The sequence below is a fragment of the Trachurus japonicus genome, chromosome 24, assembly GCF_045865225.1.
Source record: "Trachurus japonicus isolate A0001 chromosome 24, Traja_1.0".
Lineage (NCBI taxonomy): Eukaryota > Metazoa > Chordata > Actinopteri > Carangiformes > Carangidae > Trachurus > Trachurus japonicus.
This window is the reverse complement of record NC_140930.1, coordinates 28,002,216-28,024,806: the sequence shown is the minus strand read 5'-3', so window position 1 is coordinate 28,024,806 and position 22,591 is coordinate 28,002,216. Positions and strand designations below refer to the sequence as shown.

At 44.7% G+C, this 22,591-nt stretch overlaps 1 protein-coding gene across 15 annotated transcripts in view; it reads right to left on the bottom strand.

Moving 5' to 3' along the window:
- The window catches only part of LOC146962131 (neurexin-3b), a 310,390-nt gene that overhangs the window by 77,809 nt on the left and 209,990 nt on the right, over positions 1-22,591 (bottom strand). For all 15 annotated transcript variants that reach the window (XM_085771304.1, XM_085771299.1, XM_085771291.1 and 12 more), the window contains one exon: positions 1,185-1,366. In XM_085771304.1, coding sequence (XP_085627430.1) covers positions 1,185-1,366 — 182 coding nt within the window. The remainder of the gene's footprint in view (positions 1-1,184; positions 1,367-22,591) is intronic.

Below are 22,591 nucleotides of genomic sequence, written 5' to 3'. Positions count from 1 at the left end.
GATTAGAGATCCCTGCTTGGCTAGCGTCGCTGTGATATCTAAAAAGCAAGAATTAAAAATACATTCCTTATCCTTCCTTTAAGAGGCTCCTGCAATTACTCAGTGAGCTAGAAACATGCGGGGAGGCTTTTCCCCGCATCGCTCCCTCACAGGCTACTGTACTAGTGTCTTTAATAACGTTTCCCTCCATCAATGCCATCCCACTCCCTCTCTGTTATACGCACACAAACACACACATTCCCTTTATCTCTCTATAGTGTAAAGACAGTCCAAAAACTGCTTGTTGTTGGCCCTCATCTTTGCACAGCAGATGGCTGCATTTCTGCACCACATGGCCAACACTCAGGAGATGAGGGGAGCTCTTTAAGAGGAAAAAGACTTTCAATCTGCTTGAGTAACTGTAGCTCCTCCTCATCATCGTCACATCTTTTTTTCCCCCCCTGCACGGCGTCAGCAGCAGCTATCCCACCACCACCACCAACTCTACATACTACTGTAGGTCCACAGCTGCAAACCGACGGCCTGCATCCATATACTGTAGCTGCTGTTGACGATCATGTTAATACTGTAAACCGATCAAACACAAGGTCACAAACTAAGATCATTAAGGATGCCGCGTGGATGCACAGCCGACCAGCCAAGAATCCCAATTCGCAGCACCCCCCCTTGGTTTCTATCATGTTTCTCCAACATGTGGGAACATGCTGCATATGTATGGAGAACTACATTCATTATTCATGCTGGGAGTCAGTTTGAATGTGCTGGAGAAGCAGGGTTATTCAGGAAGAGGATGGCAAACAGAGACTGGGGAGGCTTGAGTATGGGAGTGTGTTATCTTTTTTTTTTTTCCCCTGTTATAGATCTGCACTATTTGTATAATTCAGTTTGCACACGATGCGCTGAATTTGGCCTGAAGACTGTAATGAGTAAACCTTGAGGAATTATTCAGAGGTTTATTTGTGGTCGTCGTAATGGCCGGCTCCTTTGTGCTTGTGGTTGGAAAGCGAGAAACATGAGCGCTTATATGGACGGCAAGAAAAAAGCTCAGATCTCTAGTTTGTAAAAGACACTATTCATAAGTAGCTTGAAGCAGACGTTTGGCCTCAAATTAGATACATGAGAGACTTTGCGATATTAAGAAGATGATGAATAATACTGCAGACTGAGAGTGCAGCTTTACTTACGATGTGGAGCATGATGTAGTCACCCAGGCGCGGGGCGCTGTCGATGCGGACGAGGATGCCGTCCTTGATGGTCGTGCTGAAGCCCACCGCCAGCCGGTCCGTCCGTGTGCTCGGCCGCTCGTTGTTGGGCCACGTGTACGTGATCAGACCCCCTCCTTTACCGAAGATGTAGGTGGTGCCAGCTGTGAAAACACAAGAAAAAAAGGGAAGGAATTAGATTTGTTGTAGAGGCAGATAAAAGAGATGGGGTTAAATTGGATTCTGTGATGTACAAACATAGTCTAACCAGACACCAGGGAGCCAGTGACATCACAGAACACCTCTGTGACAAAAACTGGATCCAAACTACCTCTATTAGGGACTAAGTCTGCTCTAATGCCTTTACAGCTGCCTTGCGACAGCGCCAATGTAATTGTGTTGAGTTCTATTTTAGGTGTTTAATGTTATTCAGCCACCACCACTTTTGGGTAGAAGTCAGTGGCTCCCCCGGCGCCTTCTATGACTTATCCAGCTCTCAAATATAGCCCCTTTCCAGGGAATAACAGCCAGTATGGCCAGAACCGGATAAGTCTCCCAATCCTCATGTATTATATATGAGACCTGCAACCAAAGAACAAAGGCTGGCAGAAGAAAGGAGGAAAGAGGGGAGAGAGTATATCCAAAAAACAATCCAAGAACCTTCATTGGGTTTAATTTGACACATGCAGAAATGGAAGAAAAAAAAAAAAAGGTCTCAGTGGGGGGCAGATGAAAGATTTCATTATTGCTATGCAGATTTGTGTCAGATTAGAAACTCTGATTGGATCAGTCTTGGCCCTGAGCCACAGAATATGTGGAAGTTGTTTGTGGATTTCCTTCTTTTAATCATCACGTGGCACAGTGACAAAAAAAAAAAAGAATAGAAAAGTTTCATTCTTTGGTTGCAGGGTCAGATTCATTTCCAACTTCTGAATGTTCCCTAAGGTGTGACAGAATTAAAGCACTGAATCCTTGAGCCGCTTAGCTGTCTCGTCCACATTTAGGCAAAAGATAATCAAGAGATCAAAGGCATTAGACCTGCAGCAGACTGACTGGTGTGTGAATCAATACTGGAGAGACAAAACCTTAGGCCATGACTCCTACGGCCTACGGATAGTGGGACGTATTTGGCTCACCTCACACACTGACAGGGGGATTGCTAATAAAGTCTCTGAGTTCTTGCATCAGCGTATTAATTCATTTTTTTCTGTCTCCATCATCTCTCTGCATCTCTTTCTTCCACATCACCTCTTTCCCTCTGTTTCCACTCCCTGCTGTTCCTCCCGTTCCCACTCACTTCCTCTCCGAGTCACCTGAACATCTGTTTGGCCTTGTGATGGGTGCCCAGCTGTCTCCCTGTTTCCCCTATGAAGCGGCCAACAATCTGCTCTGTGGTCCACAAAACCCTGGGGACTGCGAGAACATATGGATACGAGGGAGTAAGAGAGTGGGAGAGACTCTGTCGACCGGATGAGTGTCTCTGTTTGCCTTCAGGCACACAAACAGGTCTGCATTTCACACTCCTCAGGTGTCAGAATTGCATACCACCAACTAAGGTTGTCGATGTGACATAAAAAAAAAAAAAAAAAATCGAAACAAGTGAAGCATCCCGAGCCTCAAACAACTGTCTCGCTTTTTCTAACTAATAACCACACATGGCTGGTTTAACACAGACGCCTCCCTTTGAGATATCTATTTTTTTTCTGCTTGAGAAAAAAAAACAATAAAATCTTTCGATTGCTCTCAGTGACAACGCAACAACTGAAGCTGATGGTTTGCATCATGTATCACCTGCCTCAAATAGCTCATTTGCTCCATGGCATGGCGTCTGTGTGAAAACAAGAGGCTGATGCCATAGCAGCAGATAGCAGCCTGCAGCCAGGTTCCACTGGATGTGGCCCCACTGTCTCATTGTCTCAAAGTTTCTTCTTGCCAGAAGAGTTCAGGCAGACTTGGGATCAGTTTTACCCAGCAAACGAGCAAACTTCGCCCTATCTCATCTAACACTCTCTCTCCCTCTCTTTTTTTCTGGAGGGGATGACGATGATGAGCAGCAAAGATACAAGCACCCCAGGGAGCCAATTATCACATTGAGGAGATTTGCTTAGTGTTTCAAGAAGACAATGTTCGCAATGAAACACACACAGGAAGCCACACGCACGCACACAGACTGACTGACGCACTCGCACACACACTCGCATACAAACAGGCAGATTGACGGAGGCACGAATGCGCGTTGTGACGCTCTGTATAAAAAATGTGTGCAAACACCATGCACATGCATACACCAGTATTCAAAAAACATGATGGCTTCTCACATACGATCACACAAGTGGGTGATTATCCGCACAAGCACGGAGAGGAGAACCCGCCATCGCCGAAAATGTAGCACGTTTTCCCTAACAACCTGCTGGGCCCAGACTGCACCGGCTGGATTTCCACACGGGGAGGAAGTCCACTGCATACCAATTCACTCATTGTGCAAAGCTGGAGTGTGGCATCATTTCTGATCACTCATCTTGAGATTTCGGCAGAGAGTGGGGGGAGGACTGTACGCTACTGTGGAAGGGGAGCGGTGTTAGCGACCGTAGCGGCTAGGCTAAACTCCCAAGGTCAAGATTCCCTTTGAGGAACTTCAGAGGGATTCTCCAGGAGACTGTGGGAATAGCACACTAACACACATTCATTTTTTAGTGATTTTTCTGAGGAGACTAATTACCTAAAGGTAAGGACAAGCAATGGCATATTTTAGCATAGCATTTTAGCATAGCATATTTTAGCATCCCTACTCCCAATTACTTCAACTAACACCTCCTCAGGCAAGAATCTGGCCCCCAAACTGTTAATAAACAGTGTTTTCAAGGTGTTTTTTTAACACTGAATCCAGAATGCCAGAATGGGGGGAGAAAAAGTCTGCAGATTTTCTCAGGTATTGAAGTGAAAATAAATCAACATGTACCTTGCAGTGTTTCGGAGCAATGTGTACGCTACATTAGTGCGGGTGCCTCGCATTGGCACTTAAGCAAAAACCCTTTAAAATGTGCATCTAATTAAAAGTGCAAGCCTACATCAAAGGAAGAATGTCATTCATTGTCTGGAAAATAACTTGGTTCATTAATGGGACAAGCTATTAAAAGGGATCTTTGTAACAAAGTGTGCTTAAGTGATGGGCTTGTATACTCTTCCTCTGCCTTGATTCACTTGGCGCCAGTGCAATCAGGACTTTGATCCGATAAAACGCATTAGAGCAGTCAGGTAAAAACAGTCCCCATTTATTCTTTGCTTTTTGGAAAATGGCCGTCAAAGTCCTCTTCAGAGTTTTCTAACTATTTTCTGTGTCACTTTCTTCTTTCTCACTTGCAGAATATCCATCTGCTGCTGCGGCCCATCCTTGGCATTATTTAAGAGATGGGCACAGGCGGCTTAGCGCCATCGCTGCTTACAAGGTGAGCAAGTGTTGTGCCAGCAAACGGCAAAAACGGTGCGCACAACAAACACACTCTCACACGGCTTTCACAGCCATGACGACCTGGTGAAAAGCCAACTGCAGGGGAAATATCATCAAAGGAATAAAATCTACAAACAGATTACTGCACAAGACGTTATTTTGGTGGATCAGAGGGGACTTTCATCTCCATCTCTGAATAATGCAATCTTGCCATGGCCAGTGGGTATTGCAAAGGAGAAATCTAATTGTGGCATATGGGTGTTCAATTGATTTGTGAGTGAAGGGATGGGTGCGACACAACCCTCTGAGGAAAATAATGGCCGACACTGATTTTCTTTGATAGTTAAAATACCTCTAAATGAGCTTTAAAGTCTATGCTTTCATTATTGAAATTAAAGACCTTGTGCCGATGCATTTCTCTCCAGCATTTTGATTCATTGCATCTGCAGTGCGCCTCGATTTAGAGACAAACTGTAGATGAGAGACTGGGTCAAAGCCTTGGCCTCTATTTCACAGAGTTCCCCCGAGGCGTGGGAGAGCAGACAGAAGGTCAGGACACCTGTCTGCAGAACAGAACTATGTCCTGTCCTTCAGGCCTCCATGTGACATCACCCACCTAGTGAAAAGAAGGTAAAAGGAGAAAGAAAAGAAGAGCAAAACAGAGCGTTTTCACGCAGGGGCAGAAATGGTGGAAGGTCATTGGTATCAATCCACTTAACCAGTGGGAGGAATCTGAGTGGATCACAGTTTTGACCAACAAGCTGCTGCTCAAACTCAGCATTTGGCCATTAAAAAAACAAATAAACCAAAAAATGTAAATCCCTTTTACATGCATTACTTACACACAGGCATGTGTGTACACTCTCCTCCCTCTCTATCTTCCACACACACATTTAAACTGTACCAGGCAACAATGCTATCAATAAAAGAGCAAAGAGAGCAGAGCAGCTGCCATGGCGCACGTCTGTTATAACTGGGTAATTGCTTGTATTCAGGCTTCACACCATGCTGTGATAAAACCCTCTGTTTAGAGACAGCTGGTAGAAGACCTACACTAAAAGCCTGCAACTATCTGTTCAACTGCAAAGGCTGCTGGGAGGCGGTGGTCAAGAGTTTTTATTTATTTATTTTTTTTATTCACAGGAAAACTGGATGAGGTGGTGCGTCTGACTGCATGTGCATGTGTCTCAGACAAGAGGTGGCACTCCCAGGGGGGCAATTTCTGAAAAACATGAATTATCCCCCCCAATAAAAAATACCCCAAATTATTCAAAATTGAACAAATGTATTTTCAGACTTCACATTCTAGATTCACATCTAAAAAGAAATGATTGAAATGGTGGAACAAATAATGTTTGACAAATGTATTTCTGACTCCACATCCCATCTCTGGGTACGATGTAGGGCTGCACGATTATGGCCAAAATGATAATCACGATTATTTTTGTCGATATTGAAATCACGATTATTAATCACGATTATACATTATGTTAGATAAAACATGTTTTTATTGCACTTTCTATTTGAAACAAACAACAGGCTATGTGAACAAGGCTTTCAGTTCAAAATAAAACGTAAAATAAAAATAAATAATAGCCTAAAATAAAATTTACCCAAGACAAAGGGCTAGCGAAAAATAAATGCCATTGCAGAGTGCAGAGGTGTCATTCTGTACAGTAGCGGACAGATGCTTGTGTAAAAAACAAAAAATAAAAAATAAATCTGGTAGAAGTAGCTGCTGATTCAACTCCTTTACTCAAATAAAAGTAAGAAAGTACAGGCTCTGAAATGTATTTCAAAGTAGGCTATAGTAAAAATTAATTTTTGCCATCAATGATACACAGAGATGTGTGGGCAAGAGTCCGTCTAGCATGGACCAAAGCACAGCACGTGTGGTTCAGCAGCAATTTGGAACAAATTAAAAACATTTAATGAACAGACCAAGTGTTTTCACACAGGCAGCGTCCAGCAGGTCGGCCTAGCTCAACTGTGCTGCCACCAAAACGGCCATAGATCGCCGTTACCGGCCGTTATGATCGCAGTCGGAACATTTTAATTACACGACGTATGTAATTAACACCAAAACGGCCGCGTGGGGTGACGGGGTCTCGGTCCAGCTTCGACACCACCCCACAGCCCGACCTCGATCCGATCCAGAGCGAGACGGCGACAGTAGACAGCCTGAGGTGCTGCTGACTGACCAGACACAGACACACGTCATGTCTACTGTCACCGTCTGCTGCCGACATCGTCTCACTCTCACTTCAGAGTGAGATCCATACAGTCTAGGAGTGAGACGTAACACCGGGCGCAGAAGGTGACACAGTACAGCAGCATCTGAAGCTGCAGACTGACCGGCCGGCCGGGACACACACTCTGGACTGTAAACAACATGTAAAGGGAGGATGCGCTCGCTTGTTAGTTAGTTAGTTAGTTAGTTAGGCAGCTTCATGGAGCCCTGACCTCTCGTTCGCCCCCTGGTGGTTGGCGGACTATTGGTTGAGAAAGCGCTTGATTTGATATGCAGCACAGCCCGTTTTTTTACATGTTAATAATCGTGACGATCATCTTAATTTAATCGTGGCAGCCAAAATCGTGATCGTGATTAAAATTCGATTAATTGTGCAGCCCTAGTACGATGCAAATGAATGGGTAGTTTCTTACACAGACGCTGATGACATCAGCAGGCTTTAAAAAATGACTCCCTCAATCTTAGGGCTTCATATTTTGATATTCATCCATATCAATTAATCATGCATCAAGTTCCATACACTGGGAGAAAAGGAAGATGGTGAGAAGAATTGGGGATCTGGGAGGGTCGGAGGGAGACGAAAGATAAGAACGCGAGTAGACATTACGTACATGTCTGAGGCCGCGTTTATACGACAACGCTCGCGGATGAAAACGGCAAAATATTTAATCGGATGAACCTTTCGTTTAGACGGCGACGGCGTTTTCGGGGCTTCAAAACGCAAAAAAGTGAAACCACCCTCCAGAGTGGAAATCTTAAAAACGCTCCACCGTTGCGTCCCCATGTAAAGAGTGAAAACGCAAAACCTCTGCTCTGATTGCAATGACCTGTGGAGGGCACGGAGAGCAGCATTACGATGGCAGGCGTACAGCCTGCTGGAAATCAAGAAGAAGAAGAAGAAGAGGGAAATTCTCTGGTTGTACACAGGTGTGCAGACTTGGTGGTGTTGTGTGTTGTGCGGCATGCTGCCACCTTGGTGCCTGGCATATACAACATTGAATTACACAGACTTTTGCGTCACCGTATGCACGCAGATTTCCTCCCCAAAAACGCTTGTCTAAACGCAGAATAAAAAATGAAGACGCAGCGCCACTTTTGCGTTTTCTGTTCGGATCGTTTCCGTATAAACGTAGCCTGAGACCCTTAAAGAAAAAAAAAAAAAAATATATATATATATATATATATATATATATAATTTACTAATATAACAGCAGTGATACATGCTGTTGGCTGTTGGACAAATAAACAAGAAAGGTAAAGCACAATAAATGATTCCCTGTGCAGTACTTTTTAAATGATATGGCGAGCCTCTAGGAAGTTGTGATTTATGGTGGCACGGTATGAGTTACATACGGGTAAAAAAAAAAATCACGTTTGTGCCCCCCCTCAATCCCGACAGGGGATCTGCAGCCCTGCTCTAGACTTTGACTCTCTGTGTGAGTATGCACACACAGTCAAAGTGAACTGCATAGACATGAATGAGTCTGAACTTTTGCACACACATCCACAAGCACACACAGATACTCTCCTTTCTCCTTGTTGTGTACGCCTGTATGTGTGTGTGTGTGTGTGTGTGTGTGTGTGTGTGTGTTGTTTATGTGCTTTTATGTCTTTCTCCTTGTTATCTCTTGGGCTTTCTGCAGCGCTGGCACCCCAGGGGATGGAAAAAGAAGACAAACACGGTTTGATGTGGTCGAATTTTCTGCCATCGGAGAATGAGGGAAAGAAAGAGGAGCATTAAAAAAATCCTGAAAGTGAGATGCAAAATGTAATTGCCTCCTCAATCATGTTCAAAAAGAAGTCTATCATCACAATGCCTTTCCCTGCCGCGCTTCGTACACAGGGAATTATTAGGCTTGCTGTCCTTCACACAACTTACAATAAAGAATCATTGACGGAGGAATCGAATTGTGAGATACTGAGCTGTGTAATCACCGGGATTTATCTCCATTTTACAACCTCTTATCATTTCATAATTCATATTTCCAACTGTTGCCTCTCCCCTGTGGGATAGAATGAGGGAGAAGACAGATGATTGAACACTCTCCCTCCCTCAATCAGCTGCCAGAAGCAAGTCTACAGGAAAATGGCTAAAACACGGTATTCATCTGTGTGTGCATGTGTTCTGCTGGACTTTTTTTTTTTTCCCCCCAATACACTCATAACGCAGTGTTGTCACCACACATGGCGGCCATGTGTCCCATCTTTCATCGGCATGGAGAAAATACAGAATATGATTGATGAAGGACAGTGTGTGATGAAGAATGGCTATGTAAAGAAAACAGCCAGCCTTGAATGATTTACACTGTCTGTTTCCCTGCTATAATAAGTGGAAGCATTACCACACTATATGGTTCCACGCGTCAAAAACCAGGGGTAATAGAAGTGGAGGAAAGAGGGAGAAGAGAGTGGAGAACAGGCAGAGTGTATGTGGTGAAGGATGGAAGGCTGTTTGCAGACAGCCGGAGCTGTATTAAGATGTATGGGAAGACAGCCGACTGTAAAATACATACAGAATCGGGGTTTATAATGGGTTTCCAACCAAGATTTGCCTTTAGGTGCACTGCTCTACAATACTCATGTCTTCAGCCTAATTAAACTCTTTATGTGTGTAATTATTTTGTGTCAGGTGTGGCTCCTAGAGGGGGTGTACATGTGTAAACTCGAAGCTAAAGGAAGCATAAAAAGTGACAGAAAAACTACAAGGTGATAATGCAACACAATCTGCCATTATGGCTCAGAAAGTTATTATCCAAACTACAAACTGCATGCAGGGGGTGGCATGGGTTTGTCCACGTTCTATAACATTTTTTAGGAAGCTGCATTCGAGCTTTACGAGCCAGAGCCCTCCAGCAAATGCAACAAAGCGAGAGAGGCAAGAGGCTCAGGAAGCTGCTGCTGATGCTGATGCTGCTGCTGCTTGGGCTGCAGAGCAGCACTAGTAGCCAGGATGATACAGTCTGAGCCGCTGGAAAGCAGCTCCACTCGCCAGGATTGAGCAGTCAATACTACACTGGCTCTGGCTGTATTTGTGCGACACTTGCCCAACAATGCTAAGACAAGCGAAGGCCTTTCTGCTGCAGTGAGATTCACTGCTGACAGTTTGAGGTGTTTGGAGTGAGCTGTTGGTGCCAGTGCACACGGGAAGTGCAGGTGTGAGATGGGAAACAACCCAAGTCAACATGACAGGAACATGATGTGCTCCCTGTGCAGAGCTCAAACTCACCATTAAGATTCACTTCTGGCAGGAGGAAAGAAATGTCAGAAAAGGACTAGAAATTTATTCTAGTGGTCAAAGGTTTTAATCTAATCAGTTTTTAACCTTTGAGAAGCTGGAACCAGCAACTGTTTTGCTTTTTTGCTTGAAAAATAATTTATTAATTGTTGAAATAAAACAATGTCTAGTTAATTTTATCAATCAGCCTATCAATTCATCTATTAATAGTTATCTAATAAAGCTACAGTATAAGCTGCTGTACACTCTCAAACTACACAATCCTGCAGTAAATCCTCCCTTCAGCTGAATTACATCACGGAGGAGTGTGTAATATTTTGTCCAGCTGCCGGTGTGAGTGCTTCTGTATACAATGTGAGATTTTGAACACCCTGCACAGCCACACTGGTGTTGGGATTGACTCTGATCACTTGGACCTCAGCTCAGGCTGTAGATGTGCAGGCTCTGCTGAGAGGCCAGACGTGGCCACAGGAGACTACCGGCCAGCCTTTTCCACTTGCTTAAACATTATTCCCCCGGTCTAACCCGGCTAAGAATAATGACTCGGCCAACTTGTTAAAGGATTATTGTACTGTATGTCATTCTTCCCTGCGGCTTGAAGGTAATGTGCTAAGTTTTCTAATTGGTTCGGCTCTCAAAAACACTTCAGGTGAGATGACTTCCCGACGCCGCGCCACACGGTGAGTGAGATGGCTCAATCAAGAACGGCGCTGATCTTTTTCCACCGCTCTTCGTTGGTGGAGGGGGATACACTTGACATATTTGCACGATGAACAGCTTGATTTGCCATCTGCATCGTGTTGCTGAGGCAGACGCGGAGGGGGAGATGTGGAAACAAGGGGGGACAAGGGAGAGTGGCGAAAAAGAGTGGGTCTCTGCAGGAGGAGAGAGGAGAAAAGACGTGGAGAGGAGAGAAATGCATTCAAGTGGCGTAGATGTAAGTCTCAGATGCCCCCACTCCTCCTCCTCCTCCTCCTCCTCCTCCTACTCCTGCCATTTCTCAGAGCAACAGGAGGAGGCTTTGTAACGCTGGTTCCTTACTCACAGGCATGTCAAATCATCCTCAGATCGCGACACAGGAACGGTGCGATCGGCTCACAGACACCTATTAACGAAGCAGTCATGTATCCTCACTTCGGCTTCCTGTAACGCTGCAAAGGCACAAATGCGAGTACACGGACGTGGAAATACTCACACTCACACGCGCACAGGCTCGAACAGCAGAAGGTGATCCATAACAACTCCCCCCTCATTACCGCGAAAAGTCAGATAGCCGGTATCACCCTCGCGCCCTCTTCTCTCTCCCTCTCTCCCTCCCCCCTCCTGCTGCATTACTGGCACTCTCTCTGTTGTAGCGGCAAAGCGGACAGAAAGGAAGAGCTTTAAATGATTTTTTTTCTTGGTTCCCTAGAGATGTCAGCTCCTATTCTCTCTGGTTGGAAAAGGAAGAGAGTGAAGGAGAGGAAAGGGGGTCTGAGGAGGATTTCAGAGACTATGGGGGAAGAAGGGGAGATGGTTGTGGGGGTGGGGGGCTGCAGCTGAGATCCACGCAGCACTCAAGGCTACAAAGAAGACCTGTCTGCTGACTTCAATGCTCAACGCTGCCACCAGTAGAATTTTTAGAAAGGGGGGAGAGAGAGAGAGAGAGAGACGTCGCAGGGAGATGAAAGAAGATGAGGTGCGAGGTATAGGAGGAGAGGCACAGGAGGATGCTGGGTAAAAGAGGAAGAGACAGACAGACAAAGATGGGCAGCAGAGGTGGAGCAATGTCGGTTTGGAGGTGGCGTAAACACACACAGATTGCAAATAAATAGCTGCGACGCTTCGACACCAAAGCCCTGTAAAAACCCGCCTCAATCCAGGAGAAATTAGCATTCTGTCAGCTCAAGTTTTTTGACGTTCACACTGCTCTCAGCAAAATTAGGACATGAGTGTCTCTTTCCCATCATTCATAATGCATGACGCACAATGTGTGCGAGGCATATCACTTCAGACGCGGGCCACACCAAACCCTTCTGAGGATTAGGTGAAGAAGATCTCCTAAAGAATAAGGGATTCCAAGATGGCTCCGAGTGGAAGCATCATTTATAATTGAATCTTCCCCAGAGGATAGTGCAGCCTGTCTGCCTCTGCCAAGGCTTCACGGAGAGAGAGCCCAGCGCTCCTCTCCCTCAGTCTGTCTCCCTGCAATAACTGAAAGGCCCTCGTACACAAATACAACACAGCAACCTCAGCTACTGATCTTATCCCAAGGCCTTTATGACTCAAACCCCAGTTGGACACATTTACACATTCTGAACTTTTTTACAAACTTGACTTTTTTTTTTTTTGGCCTAAGCATAGTGTAGAAAAAGTTTTTTTTTTTTTAAACAAACACTGCATTAGAAAATTGCTGGTGTGTTGTCCTTCACAGCGTGTGGAGATAATGATTACCATCAGGACAGGATGTCAACAGAGGTAGAAATTGCATCAGCTGCAAAGTCACATAACCATTTGTACTTCATCAGCAGCATCTGTTGGCATTCTGGAGAGTTTTTTGGATCACTCGTGGGAACGCAGGGAAATGTTAGAGTGGGTCTGTGTTTTCTTTGTGAGGACGTGGGAACATGGTGAACACTTCTGTATCGCATTATTCAGCTAATCAACACTTGGCAGCGGTAATGTGTACTGTAAGGAAACATAATAAGGTTCCAGATGGAGGCTGCAAACTAGCAAACATATAAGCAAAAACTGTCTTTGCACATGCTTTATGAGGGCTGAAATGCACAGCAAAGCATGTACAGTACACATGTAAATACTGCGTAAGTGAAGATTACTGTAGCTTTTAAATACTCCCTGTGTTTCTATGGTTGTGTGGAAGGTGAAGGTGTGGAAAACATTTTGTAACACAGCTGTAATTTCATTCTACATCTTGTAATGTGAAGATGGCAGCATATACTGTATAGGCAGCTTTGTAATGATTAAAGCACAACTGGCTGAGAAAAGAGCAGGCTGTTTCAGTGGAGCAGATAGTGTTGCAGAGTTATATTTCGCACGATGCCCACAAACCACTGCGGCAAATGGATTTTTGCTCGTTCTGTTTGTTTGCCCCACATTAGTTGTGTACAGAATGTATTCAGTCAAGACTGACTGACTATCTGTCAAACTGGCTGCCACCTTTACACACACACACACATGTATGTATGACTATCTTTGTGAGGACACTCACTGACATAATGTCTTCCCCGGCCGCTTAAACTAACCTTAACCATCCAAAACAAATGCCTAACCTTAACCATTACTCTTAACTTAAACCCAATTATAATAACCTAGTTATTATAAAGTCTTAACCCTCAAACAGCCCTTGGAAGGGGTTTGAGAAAGTGAGGACTGGCCAAAATGTCCTCACTTTCTCAAAATGTCCTCACTCTAATGGTTTAAAACTCAAACTGGTCCTCACATAGCTGTACAAGAACACACAGACACACACACAAGCAGCCAGCTCCAGTGTTTTGCTGGGTGGTAGCTAGGCAGCTGCTGTTAAACTTCAAGCACAGGTGTTAAAGTAAGCTACCTAACTGCTTCACCTCTGTCCTGCAGCTGGAATCAACAGACAGCCTGACAACATGGAAAGTGATAATTAACGTGGCACTTCTGCATATAGCGTTGCCCTCATGCGCTGTAATTGGGTTTGCTGTGGTCGTCGACAGCGACAAACACAATGTTGCTGTTCCTGTCACATGTTTTGGAACATGCAGCATGTGTGTTTTAAAATTACAAGGAGAGTCCATGTATGAAATAACTGAAGAATCTATGCCTGAGATGCCAAACAGCCTTTGAAGAATATGGATTAGAGGGCTAGATGGATGGATGCTAAAAGGAATCAGCATCAGGTTCGAAGCAAGGCTAATCTTCCCTTTGATATCGACAACATCAAATAGAAAAGTACTTGAACTAAAGTGTTATAGACAGTGATGGCTCTCCCTCGCAGGGGGAAAACAAACAATGTAATCAAGGCGACAATACACATCTCTGTTGTTGAGATCAAAATCAAACTGTGAATAAATACGCCTGATGACCTTTTTTTTGTTGTTTGCTCTGCGTCTATTGTCTGTATTTGACGATTGCCCGCTGAAACACAGCTTCATTGTCTTCTCTAAAGCTAGACCAGCTGTGCCTGCGGTTGGCATAGCAACCCCACATCCTAGCCACCGGTGTCTGTGACAAACCTGATATTGTCTGCAACCCTACCTACATCAAACACCTTTACATCTCAGTGATTACCTCACAAGCAGTTCCTCCCCGGTAATAATGGAAACAAATCAAAACAAAAAACATTGCAATGCATCTCCCACACCTTTGGTATTCTATCTATGGATCTATCACACACATAGGAGAAGAAAAAAAACATACAGAACGCAGGCTTGAGTGTTGGACAGAAAAAACAATTCAATCAAGTTTGTACTTTTCAGAAGTTTACTCAGCCACCTCCCTCTGAGCTAAGGACTTCAATTCCACAGTAACATATAAGGCAGTGCTTGCTGTGGTCCTGTATTTCTCTAAAAACAACTCTTCAGCTCAAGCTGAGACATGCCATCTATGGCGACCTTGATGAAGTGATTGGTTTTGACAGGTAGCTCTTATTTCTGAATGACATGCATGGCCACCTGTAAGGCACACAACACGGTTCACACTTTACAGTAAGTGCACCACTCGGCCATTCTTTGAGGGAAGCAATCAGCACATGATAATGGTCATTGGCCACATAAATCACAATCCATATCTCCATGGGTTTCACCTCCATGCTCAACACTAAGTGTCATGCAAACCTTGATGGTGCTTTTATGGCCTGTTTCATACAGCAGGAGGTGAGTTTCCATGTATAGTTCTTTATAATGTGGTTGTGAGTAACACTCTGGAAGCTTCAACAGGGTGTTGGGAACAAACAAGTGAAACTTCAGATGGCAAATACCGAGAATTCATCAAAGTTTAAGTTTAAGTGTCAAAACTTGTCAAAGAATGATGTCAGCCTGGGAAATGTACGGTCCATACCAGAGTGACAGTCGTAGTTGTAGTCGACAAGTCGTAGGATAAGAATGGAATGAGTGGGTGGAGAAACTTAATGAAGCACACATGCTTCTAGTATATGAGGAAGGAGGCAACATGAGATGGTTTGATGAGTATAAAAATAACATATCTTGCTTATGCACAATATGCAGTCATCACTGAAACAAGAACAGGGATTTTGGACTAAATATCATCAAGGCACTCAGTGAAGGAATACCTAAAGTTCATCAGCTAAGACTCCAGCGAATCATCAAATCTATATGCCACGGAGTATTAACAAAGAGCGTAGCGTTAGCGTCCTGCTAGCGTCATGTGCAAAACTTTACACATTGTCAAATTAATGGGGATAGAAGTCATTCATTCCAGCACAGGGTGAGTTCCAGGTAGTAATGGATCACTGAATTTGCTGGTCATTAAAGGGATAGTTCAACATTTTGGCAAATTCGCCCATTGCCATAATCCCTATATAGGGGTAGATTTATTACCTTTAATTGTCAGTGCATGCTGTTTTGAGATCTGCGGGGCAGAGACGTGAGCTGCTCAGCAAACACAATTGAGGTAGCGATACATTTTCCCCTGTCCCTCAAAACTCATCATACCCAATCCAACAACTCCAAAGTGCCCTCGTGGAGAAGTTGTGACCTCTACATTCATCACGCTATGAAATAATCATGTAACACTACGAGACGAGTTGTTTTCAAGGCAAATGCATAGCCAAAAACTACATTCCAGGCATTGCTGCTGGGCGGCGTGATTTCAAAAGCGCAAATAGTTCTGCTTTGTTTGTCCTAATGTTACATAATTATACATGATTATTTCACAGCGTGGTGATTGTGGAGGTCACAGCTTCTCCACAAGGACATTTTGGAGTTGTTGGACTGTGTATTTGATAAGTTTTGAGGGATAGGGATAGGGATTATGGCAATGGGTGAATTTGCCAAAATGTTGAACAATCCCTTTAAGGCAAATGTACCACACACAACAAGGATTGGGCCTCCCTCTGTGTTCTGATGGTGGATCCAACTGTCCAACCGTCAACCACCTGTATGTCCACAATGAATACTGTAAATACTATTCAAGCATGCATTCACTGCAATCTTCCTCTTCTACTTTCAGTCTTTGTATTGTATCGTATGTGTTGTATTGTATTGTATGTGTCTTTTCCATGTATGGAGACGCTCCAACGCTATCTTGTTGACAATAAACGCTCTTGATCTTGATCTCTTGGCTTTAAATTCACGCGGATACACACCAACAAGGACACACTACCTAACAGATAGCACAGTGTGACTGAGACAGTCTTTATCACTGCAATTGGGTTCCGATATTGGGCTGGTACTCTGTACTTGCTGTTTTCCAATTCCCTCCGGCAGGTGGTTTGACTTCAGCCCTCTATTGAATGTGTCAACTTTATAATTAATGCCCTCCCTCCCCTCTATTCAACCCCGCTCTCTCTCCTCTCCATTCTTCTCCTGCCGACTCCTCTCCTCCTGCCAGTGAGCGGCTTACCTTGACCAAGCCTCGCTGTTAGCTCTACCCCTGGCTCCAAGGACACTGAACCCCAGACAAAACACAGCAGTGACTTAAGCCACGGAGGTCGGTCCTGCACCGACACCCGCTCTGTTATCTGTTTCCAATCCTTTATCAAAAGGAGGAGAATGGGTTTAGGAGGAGGAGGAGGAGGGTGAGGGAGGGGAGCGAAGGAGATATATGCTGAAAAGGCCCCTGCTACACCGCCTATCTACAAATAAATAAGACGAGGAGCGATCGATGGCGAGGGAAGGGGAGAGACGAGGAGGGTAAAGGGTTCCACTTGAAAGCTGTAATTAACGGAATCCTTAAGCGGGAGTTATGGATCGGCGATAGGCAGGAGGGTGTGTGCCAATCTCACCGAGGACGAGACAAAGGCGCCAAAGCGAGCATTGTGTTCAAGCAGCGTGCGCACACATCTGCATGTGCAATGTGAGCCCGTGAATATGGAGTGAGCTTGTGAGGAGAAGCTTGCGCGTGTGGATGTGTATGCTGATCAGCAGGCCGAGGCTTAGCTGAATTTGCCCGGGGTGAGGTTGAGAGGGCCCGGGGGAGTTTGGAGGGCAGCGGGATGGAACATGCTGGCCTCTTCAGTGTGCCTTAGTGTCGGCCTAATTAAAGGCTAGGCCAAAAAAGCTCTCCATGTTGTTGCTGCTTGCCGTTCTGTGTGTGTGAGCATGAGGATGTGCTTTGCAACTGAAAGCACATAGTCTGTGGATGTTCAAAGCTTTGAAAAACATCTACTTACATTTATGTATGTCCCTAAATACTCCATGACGAGTTTTTTTTCCTAACCTTGTCTGGCCTGTGACCCCCGTTGTTATGAATCAAATCTCTCACGACGCCAGACACAGGAGTTGTTAAGTTGCTATGCGACTCTGGGAAATGCATGATTTTGTTTTCAAAAATAGCTTAAAACTGATTAAATAGATATGATGGCCCCAGGAAGCAGACTCTTCCCTGAAGCGTATCGACACAACAAAACAGGATTTTTTTTTCCTGAACTCTTTTTTTTTTTTTTTTTTTCTCCAATGACTGCTCTATAAACAACCATATACATTCTCAGCAAAGCTGAGAGTCTGCTCCATGTATGTGTGTGGATTAAAGAGTGTAAGTGTGTGCGGATTTCTTCCTGGTGTGCAGATTTAGATTTAAGTAAGTAGATGTATACCTAGAAGCTAAGCTACCAAGTATTTCTCTCTTCTTCTTCTTCTTCGACGCTGGCTTTCTTCCTCTTCTTCCTCCGCTCTTGGTCTTTCAATCATATACCTCAACCCCACCCATACCAGTCGGCACCCAGTTGCTGCCTTTGAAGATCTACTTAGCTGAACTGACGAGAAATTTAAAGCGAGTGACGGCGGCTTTCAAACAGCTCATGAAAGGCAAAAGAAATCTGCCACTCTGTGTGACTCAAATGGATGGGGGAATTGTTGCAGTGGCATGGGTAGAGGGGACGGGGGACTATAGGCAAAACATCTGTATAAAGCTTACATCAATCCCTCACACACACACACACACGCACACACACGCACACACACATCTTGGCTCGTATAGCGCGCATGAAAATGAGCAAATACACAGAAAAAAAAAAAAAAAAGACAAAGAAAGAAAGCTCCAGCCAGCAGAACCCCTGAGCTACCTTTGACAAAACAGGAACCCAAAAATGCATCATTCAAATATATTTTGGCATGTCTTCATTCAGCAGGTTTCTCTACTACCCCCACCCTCACCAACACCCCCCCCCCCATCCTTGCCCAGGGACAATACACTGGCACAAAGCACGGGCTCTCAATTTTTTTTTCCCCCTCAGTCCGACGCCAAATTGAGAAATTTATTCCAGCACCCTGGAGAGTCAAGCTCATTAAAATATATTACCACTCCTGTCACATGGAGACCTACCTATAGGCACACAATCTATTTCCTTTAAAATGAAACAGAAACATACAACATATGCTCACTGACCTACACACTTTAAATATGTTGCAGTGGAAAGGCAAGGTGACAAGGCCCATTGCTCAGTCTAGACATGAGCTCTTGTTTCATCAAAGGGAAAACTTCAATGTCGCCCTATTGGCTGAGGCAATAGGGCAACAGGTGCCACAGTCGCACCGAGCCTATCAGGATCTGACTTCATTTTACTGCCACGCTGGATGTGAATACAGATAAGGATGTGTTTGACTGTGTCACGGGAGGCATAAATAGCAGCGCAGACTATGAAAGAAAAGCAATAAATACCTTAGAACCTTTATGCCCCAGCTTTATGTATGGATATACAGCATTATTTGTATTGCAATGTATGTACTGTTGGTGATGGGGTCTCTTAAGAGAGGGTTCAATATTACAGTAATAGTCTCCTGTCTGGTGTTATGGACATATGTTCCATATTACATACAGTGATCGGGCTTTTCACCTTGAGGTAACACAGCAGGCTGCAGGAGTGGAATAATAATACACTGAGGAAAATCCATAAAAAAAGTAAAAGTACACTGCAGCTCTTTCCGCTCCATCATTTGTCCCCAGCAGAACTCACAACCCTGTGCACCGACACAATATGACGCCAAAAATAAAAAGCTAACCCTGGCTTCTTTAAACTCGCCCTCTAACACCTGCATTTCAAATTCACCACTCATCAAAGCACTACTTGTGCCCCTCTCCAGTGCCCATTTTCACACTTGACCCCGAGCTTCATCAAGGAGGGTGTTAATGGATGGAACATCAAGGGCAGATTTGCATTTGGAGGTGCGTGGTGTGAAGACACTGTGGTCAGGCCCACAAGAGCTGCGAAGGTCAGAGAGGTCACCTGGACAGCAGCAAAAATGACAACCCTCTCTGGGATGTGGTTCCTTTCCCATGCTTTTATCTGACAAATCATTGTACTTTTACTAGCTTTACTACCCACAGAGGGAAGGGACAGAAGCAGGCCACGGAACTGATTTGGATGGATGACCGTTACCGTAGAACCGATACAACGCACGACGCTCAAATTCTGCTCGTAATTTCAAAACATGTTCTGGAAAAACTAGGATATGACAATAATGGAATATTAAATGAAAGAGACGTCAAGGAAGTGAGCTGGGGATGAAAGATAGGACTGGAAGGCATCTCCCCGCCATCACAAAGTATGTATACATCTACTCAACGAGCAAACCCTGACATCAAACATTGAAACAAAGCGGAAACATCAAAGCTGTCTTGGGGAGAACGTTTTGCTCTGTCAAATTTCGCATTACCTTGATCAATTTAAACTTTTATTTTGTTCCATCAAGAGCACCACAAGCACCCTGCCAGCGAGCACAATAGAAGTTCTTCAGACTGATGATGGCGTTTCTATCCCGAGCAGAGAGACATTCACTGTTGTGTTGTAAGGGATAGAGAAAAGAAAAGCTTGTGTGGGTGGGTGCCTCAACGTTACGTCTGTGTGTGTGTGTGTGTGCATGGATACGCAGGTGCATCTGCAACATGTGCACAGGTGCATGTTTGCATATGCAGCCTGTAAAGTATAAATCTCATCCGCAGCCTCTCATACTTATTCAGTTGGCCGTGGGTTCTTACAAAACAGCCCCCAGGCAAATATTTACATTACAGTATGCTGATTGCTTGGCTAATGGCCGGTGAGGAGCGCTCTATTGTGGCGAGATGAAGGGGCCAGTGGAGCGAGATACATGGTCTCCAGCATAGTAACTAAGGGTGGCAGGAGTGAGAGGCGTATAGTGTCGGGAAACAAACCGTTAATGTGGCTGCCTGACAGGGAAAAAAACCACAGAGAAATGGGAATATATGAAGCCTCACATCCCATTACCCACCACAGTACTCACACACACACACACACACACACACATTTCCTCACACAGGCCTCCCATGACTAACCGTCCTGTTCATTCTGGCCAGCTGCATTTGTATGTAAAAACGGGTGAAAAAGAACTATTACTCATGGGGAGTAATTTGTGCCGGCATTACAGAAACAGAAAAAAAAAAAAAAGCAGAAGAAGGAGAAAAAACATTAGTTGAATGTTAAATATTCCCGTTTTATCCCATCAAGATTGCATTTCTCCTAGCCTCCTCAGAATCTAATAAAAGATTTAGACAGTTATCTGAGCTTGCAAAACCATGCGGGAGAGATTAGACTAACAAACAAACTCCAAAGAAAACTCTTCTCCCCCTTTATCTCAGTTTGTTTTTCAACATCTCTGCAAAGAAATGTGATGATAATCAGGCTTCATTGAAAATGAGAAACGCTACAGTGCCTCTAAATATTTCTCTTTCTCTCAGAGACATGCTGATTGTGCTAAGAGATAGCATGTGTGCTTATGTGTGTGGGTTTTAGAAGTTGAACAGAGGGGGGGTCAGGTAGTGTCAGGAGCCAGAGCCGCTGCCCTGTTCAGCACCGAGGGTCCTTTCTCATTATTCGCTATCAGCGCTATCAGGTTTGGCTGCGAGGTATTTCACTTATCGGAGAGGAAACCCAACAGGCTCTGGAGCTCTTCTCCTACCAAACACTTTAATTGGATCTTTTAAGCACTAATCTGCTGCCCCCAAAACACTGCCTGGGTTTTAATTAAACAAACTCCATTTTAGATTTCACTTAGGACTCTTTGAAATGCCACGTTTAGCTCATCCTCAACCTCAGTGCCACAGGGCGGTGACATAAACCCCCCTGTGCCACACCCCCAAAAGAATCATTTTAAAAAGCTCAGTGTTTACAAATGACAGAAGCTATTCTTTTATAGCTCTGTAATCAATCTGAAAGCTTGTGTTTAGACGTTACAGAGCGATGATTTTACTCTGCATCTGGGTTTCTGTCCTGGACATCACGCCATCACCGGCGCCAAGCAGCATCATTCGGACGCCACTTCTGCCGCAGACCTCCCACAGCCCCGACTGTCTCATCTTGACACTCCTTGGCTCCGATTAATACCAGGATTATTCAGCCAGAACGCATCAAACAACACTCATATTTCTCTCTGAGATGGGGATAAATGGATCATTCTCACGCTGCCGATAAATCAATAAAACATTACACTGATGCAAAAAGAGTTCCCACGAGAAAGGTGACAGGCAAGGGAATGACTGTGAATGCTTTGCCTATTTGTCTTTTTCATCTCTCTCCCTCTCTCTCTCGCTCTCGCCAGGAGGAGAAGTGTCTGACAGAGGACGGGATAAAGACATGAAAGGAGGAGAGACGTTTTCAATTTCATCATTCCTCTATGTGACGGACAATTTCATCTCAACTAAAACATAAAATCATTTGTTACACTCGAAGATCAGTGAATCATCCCCAGGACCAATTAAAACTTTCAGCGGGCCGTTCGGAAAAAAAAGGTGGCGGAATGAACGGAGACTTGTCAGACCTGAGGAGGGGGGGTGGTGGGGGGGATCACCTTGTCCACCGTGTCGCCACGCTGCCGAGGAAGGAAGGAAGGAAGGGAAGGAAGGAAAGGAAGGGGATGGAGGAAGGGCCCCGCTAATGGAGCCCCGTGAAAGCCTGAGAGAGCTATCACCAAGTCGTGGCCAATGAGACTTTGACTATTTCCTCACTTACAACCACTTACAGCAGTCACATTGAATCAGTGCCTGTGGATAGTTTGATTGGGCCAACCTCCTCACCCTCCCCAAAGCTATGCCTGTCTCCTACTATATATCCTGAGCACACTTATTCCTTTGCATTGCCTTCCACCCAACCACTGCTACTCTTTACTGCCCAAGGGTGCTTTTTACGTCTATTACAAGATCTTAATTCTCTTTGATGATAGGCATCTAACACAGTGCCCTTAACCCTAATCTCCCTCATTCCCTGCCTCCTCCTTCCCTCCTTTACTGTGGCATTGGGGGGCGATCATTATTATGCATCACGTGATTTTAAATTTGGGGCCGTGGGGCTG